A 6,054-nucleotide genomic window follows, 5' to 3' on the forward strand; every position below is an offset into this window, starting at 1 on the left:
AGAACCGCCGATGGATCTGTCATTTTGCCCGCCCCATTCTAAATGCCGTCAAAACTGCCTAAATAAAGATAAGAGAGGATTGTGTACGTTTTCTACACAAATGGTGGAAAGTAATAAAATAAACATCAAAGGTAAGCTTCCACGTACTTGCAGCTCCGTCGCTATTTTCAACAAAGGCAGGAAAAAGGAGGAAACCTGAACGTGGAAGGGCAGCGGGTTAGAAGTGCACCTTCCGGAGGGGTCCAGCGCGCCCGTCCCTGGGGTATGGACACCATGTAGGCCCAACTATCGTGCGGCAGAGAAAGGGTCCCCCTTTCCCGACGGTCCGATACCACAGCAAAAGCCCTCACGGGGAAAAATTGGGAAGAAATGGTCGTAAACACATCATGCTCTCGTCTCCCGCCCCTGGGAACACACCCTCCCTTTCGTTCCTGTTGATAGTCGGAGCCGGGAATAGCACGTCCCCCGCTTCGCCCGCGTCTGGAGGATTCCGCAGGGGTACAAACGCAGGCAGAGCCTGGCACCCTGCGCCACACACAGTCGCTCCAGGCAAAGAGGGGAACGCTGCTGCCCTTACCCAAGAGCCACCAGCCAGGTATAGAAAAGGTAAAGGAAAACAAAAGAAAAGTGAAAGTCAGAGGCCATTTAAGCAAGAGTCAAGGTCATTAAAAAAAAAAGTTCACAATTTCAAGTCCAGTACTGAGAAAGAAAGAAGGGGAGGAGAGGAGGGAGGGAGGGAGGAAGGGAAGAAGAAAGAAAGAAAGAAAGAAAAGAAAAGTCCGCAAAAGAAAATCATAGAAAGGTGCACAGCATGTGGCTCCCAGAAGCGGTCCCTGCAACGCGTCCTGCGCGTTCTTTGCTGTTCAGCACTTCGTCAGTGACGACAAGGGTTTGCTTTCCGAAGAAGCACGGTTTTCACTACACCGCGTGCAGTTTGAGAGAATCGCAGGCCTGAGCAAAGTTCCTGCTGCCCAGGACCCAGCCCTTCCACGTGCCCCCTGGGGATCGCCCCACCTCCACTGCCCAAATCGTCTTCTAGAAGTGGGAGACGCAAGGACCCTCCCAGGCGGTCGGGCGCTCACACCTGAGGGAGGAGCGGGCGGGCGGGGCGGGCACGCAGGCACACTCAGAGACACGCGCACACCCCCAGCCGCGCGCAGGCTTCCCATTGGCAGGAGACGGAGGGCGGGGCCGGGCCGACCCAAAACAAACAACCTGCGCCGTGACTTTGCTGCCGTGCTGCCGCATGGCCTCGGCCTGGTGTGGGCCCTCCGGGGAGCCTCGGTCACCTAGGCCACCTCGTTCCCCCACCCTCGGCCGTCGGCGCCCAGGCCCCGCCCCCTCGGAGCCGCCGCAGGGTTATATTGGGCCGGGGCGAAGGTGGAAGCGAGACGTAACAGCGGCCGGCCAGCGCGGAGATGCAGCTTCGGAAACCGGGGGCGGAAAGGCGGCTACCGGCGCTACAGCCTCAGGGACTCGGCTCCGCAGGCGCTCAAGGCTGAAGGTTCCATAGCTTCCCCCAAGGGTGACACGAACACAGGCTGGCACCATCTCCGTGCCCCGAAGATTCCTGCCCGGGACCTGGGACCTCCAGTGAAGAACACCTCCTGGTATCTTGAATGGATAGCAGATGCTCACGCTTCTTCCTTCCAGCAAGAAGTCCCAAGCCCGGCACACTTGGGCATCAGAGGGTGGAACCGCACCCCTGTACGCATTCGCCCCGAAGTCTCTCATCCTCGAACTGAAGACAGTACCCACCCAACTCCTCCCTCTCCGCCCCTCTTAGTTCACCCAATAAGCACAACCCCTCCAAAAAAAATTCCAGCGGAAGAAGACTCTTCAACGGGAAAGTGACTGTCTCTCGCAAGAGGAGGGAGAGCTCCCAGGAAAGAAACGCGAGGACCCCTGGCCTCGAGATCTCCATTCCGGCCCCCGACACCACCTTCCCAAGGCCGCGCGAAGGAAAGGGTACGGCGCAGGGCAGGGACAGGGTGCGCGGGCATGAAGTTGGAGGTGTTCGGCCCCCGCGCGGCCCACGGGGACAAGCCGGGGAGTGATCTGGAGGGTGCAGGCGGCAGCAACGCGCCATCTCCGCTGTCGGCAGCTGGCGACGACTCCTTGGGCTCGGACGGGGACTGTGCGGCCAACAGCCCCGCGGCGGGCGGCGGCGCTGGGGAGCTGGCGGGCAGTGGCGAGCGGAGCGCAGGCGGCCGGCCCGGCGCGGAGGAGGAGGGCCCGGCGGTGGCAGCGGTGGCGGGGCACGCGGAGGTCTGCGCTGCGGGGCCGGGTGCGGGTAGCGCGGGGGGCGGCGAGGGCGCGCGCAGCAAGCCATACACGCGGCGGCCCAAGCCCCCGTACTCGTACATCGCGCTCATCGCCATGGCTATCCGCGACTCGGCGGGCGGGCGCCTGACGCTGGCCGAGATCAACGAGTACCTCATGGGCAAGTTCCCCTTCTTCCGCGGCAGCTACACGGGCTGGCGCAACTCGGTGCGCCACAACCTCTCGCTCAACGACTGCTTCGTCAAGGTGCTGCGCGACCCCTCGCGGCCCTGGGGCAAGGACAACTACTGGATGCTCAACCCGAACAGCGAGTACACCTTCGCCGACGGGGTCTTCCGCCGCCGCCGCAAGCGCCTCAGCCACCGGGCGGCAGCCCCCGCTCCGGGGCTTCGGCCCGAGGAGGCCGCGGCCCACCCCACCGCCGCGCCCCCGCCGCCCGCGCCCGCCGCCTCGGCTTCTCCCGGCGCGCGCTCGCCCGCCCGCCAGGAGGGGCGCTCCAGCCCCGCGGGCAAGTTCTCCAGCTCCTTCGCCATAGACAGCATCCTCAGCAAACCCTTCCGCAGCCGCCGCGACGGGGAAGCGGCCCCCGGGGCGCAGCTGCCATGGGGCGCCTCGCCCTGTCCGCCGCTGCCCACATATCCCGCGCTCCTGCCCAGCGCCTCCGGAGGGGCTCTGCTGCCGCTGTGCGCGTACAGTGCGACCGAGCCGGCGCTGCTGGGCGCGCGCGGAGCCGACGCGCAGCCCTCGGTGCCACCCGCCACACCTCACCTTCTGCTCGCGCCCCTCTCGGCCTCGGGGCCAGCCAAGCCGTTTCGAGGCCCGGCGGCCGGCGGCGGCGCGCACCTGTACTGCCCCCTGCGGCTGCCCGCGGCCCTGCAGGCGGCCTCGTCCTGTGGCCCCGGGCCGCACCTGCCTTACCCAGTGGAGACGCTCCTGGCCTGAGCGGCGCCGCGGAGCCCAGCAAGGGTGGGCGCCGTCGGGGAGGCAGGAAACGCAGGCCGGGGCTTTGCATTTTCTAGCCAGACAAAAAAAGACGGTAAAAGAAAAATCTCCATCAAACGTGCCTTAAAACTAAAGCATTTTTGACAAAAGTGTTTTAATTTAGTTCAGAATATTTTCCTTCTTTTGTGACTTTACAGAAGACCAAACCAATTCTCCATAATTGTTTTAGGTTCTTGACCAAGCCTGTCCTCCCCTTCCTTCACAAAGACTTTTCCTATCTTCTTACTTCCCCTTACTCCTATTTTTGTCTCACCTTCCATTGGTTTATCCCTTTAAACACACACACACACACACACACACACACACACACACACACACACATCAGGGAACCATTCCATCTGATAAATGATATGACTACTGTTTGGGGCTTAATGGCCCCCACTCCGTGTAAGTATGTGGCATTTACAGGCATAACTGAGTGTGAGAAAGGTGTCAGAGAATCTTCAGTCATTTCTCTGCTAGTGACCAATGCTTCACTGTGCCAAAAGATTAAAAAAAAAAAAAGTGGGGTTTTGTAATTAAATTATTTATATATTTTTGAGACCTGAATTGAAAATGTTGCAGGCAACGGGCTACAGCCTTATTAGTGGTTTGGTGATCTCTAACTGTGGTCTCCTTGGGCCCAGCAATTTCTTTAAAGGAAAAGTTAGCATTATGTATGTGGGGTGCCAGGACCACTGCCACGTGAAAGCAAGTGTGATTTTTATTTTTAATATTATTTTATTTGTGTCTGTACATATTCATGTATAAATTTTATGAAACCCAGGGATAGTGCTTATTTTTAATAAAATTCACAACTGACTTTAGCACTTTGTGGTAGTGGGTCGGAGATGGAGAGTTTTTTACATTCCCCCTACCCTGCCCCTGCCAAGAAAATGGGTTCAGGCTTAACTCTCAAAAAACTTCCTATGGGGGTCAAATAATTTCTTGAATAATTCAATAAAGGCAGAGGCCGAGTGCAGGTTTCCTTACCTAACCAATTGCCCTACAAATCTCCAGGATGGGACTTCTATCAACATGATTTCTTAAACTTCGAACCAATGACCTCTATGAGAACTCACCTAAGAGTTACCAGAACAAATGATAAGGTGTGTGCCCCTCTCCTACAAGAATCCTTTAGCAGACAAACTGAGCTATTAGCAAGCTTATAATCAAGCAGACATTTTTAAGAAATTGGTTCTGACTTGGAGCTCAAAAAGCTGGAAACAATCTTGGCATAAGACTATCTTAATACACCAAAGATTTCTTCAGGGCAGTTTTAAAAGCAACTTGAAAGTCAATGGTTTTTGTCAAAATGAAACGATCTACCTTTTTAGGAATGCAAAAGTTAATTTGTTTATGAACCAATCAGTGGTATTTTTTTTCACTCTCTCCTTTCATACGAGGATATCATTTGTAGAGGTGGGGCTGCCAGGCCTATTTCAGTTGTGATCTGAAGAGAAAACACTACCTCAGATGGGGCGAAGACAATTTCTCATACTTGATCAGAGGAAGTACCAGAAAACAGTGTGAACACCTGTTGTTCAGTAAATTCAAAGGCAGTGGGGCTCTAACAATTTATGGATTGCAATATTCTAATTAGTCAACACAAAGAACAAGAAATTCAGAAACCAGAAATTTAGGCCCCATTGTTGTTCCTGCAGTTCTTCCATAGATCTCATCTAATTTAAAACAAGAGGATGATTTAGGGTTTACATATTGTGAGGTGGGGTAAAAAAAGTGGAATTTGTTTCAGGATGCTCTCTTTGGGCAGAAATGGGTGGGGGATGGGGGGAAGCCCATTTGCAAGTCTAGTAATAAGTAACAAGTCTTGACAGATTTTGGTTATATCTACTTAGTAGTCGTGAAGAGTGATAATAATAGGGTTGAATTATGACAAAAGGTAGACATTGAAGTCAAGATTTGCACCCAGAGGCCAATAATTAGACTAAAAAATAAAACTGAAATGGAGTAGGGGCAAAGGATGGGGGCAACGAGTTCATTGGGTTGAAAATATCAGGACTCGTATACTCAATCCTTTGCTTTTTCTCTTGAGAAAACACTCAGATTAAAGGCGAGCAAGGAGTCAGACGCTTGTGCTTCTGAACTCCAGCAGACCATTTCTCTCTAACTGTGTGCCTTGCCTCCAGAGGCAAGGTGCTGCCTACTTTTAAAGCAGTTTTGTAAAGCCACGATTTTCATTTCTACATTGGTACGTGAAGTCAGGTCTGCAAATGGAGATTTTAAATCGCAGTTTATTTATGTATGTTAAAGAACACAGGGCAATGTAAAAGGGGCAAAGGGAAAGGTGACTTAAAAAAAAAAAAATCACAGCTATTCTCCCCTCTGTTGAAAAAAATCTTTCCTTCCTAATGAACACTCCGGAGTCCCGCTGACTGGGGTCCCCTCCCTGGCTTCTGGTCCCCTTCGCTGTCTCCCCAGGTATTGTAAGGTTTTCTAGAGAATGGTCAGATGCCCTTGAACTTGGCGTCCCTGTACGACTTTCCATGTCCAGCTCCAAACTCCTACTCCCACGACCGAGACTTTGGGGCGGGGGGGGGGGGGTAAGCAGGATATGGAGAGTGGAGGGATGGAGGGACCTGTGGCTTAGTCGCTGCCTCTCTGCCTCACCTTCGCACTCCCCAGCCTCTCCCTGCAGGGCCGGCGGAGGCCCCGAGGAAAGGGAACAGCACAAGCTCCGGTTTTCGAAATGAAAGTGGAAAGTTGCAAGGACGCTTTTAGTTCAGGCGGCACTCCAATTTCACGGGAACCGCACCTCGCGGAAAAGAC

General features: G+C 54.4%; 1 protein-coding gene across 1 annotated transcript; it reads left to right on the forward strand.

Annotated features, from left to right (window-relative positions):
- The first annotated feature begins 1,150 nt into the window (after positions 1–1,150).
- On the forward strand, positions 1,151–5,748 carry FOXQ1 (forkhead box Q1). Its single transcript, XM_026511364.4, has one exon. It carries the CDS (start codon positions 2,002–2,004, stop codon positions 3,223–3,225), a length of 1,224 nt encoding a protein of 407 aa, XP_026367149.1. The 5' UTR covers positions 1,151–2,001; the 3' UTR covers positions 3,226–5,748.
- The last annotated feature ends 306 nt before the right edge of the window (positions 5,749–6,054 follow it).

The sequence above is a fragment of the Ursus arctos genome, unplaced genomic scaffold (assembly GCF_023065955.2).
Source record: "Ursus arctos isolate Adak ecotype North America unplaced genomic scaffold, UrsArc2.0 scaffold_31, whole genome shotgun sequence".
Classification (NCBI taxonomy): Eukaryota; Metazoa; Chordata; class Mammalia; order Carnivora; family Ursidae; genus Ursus; species Ursus arctos.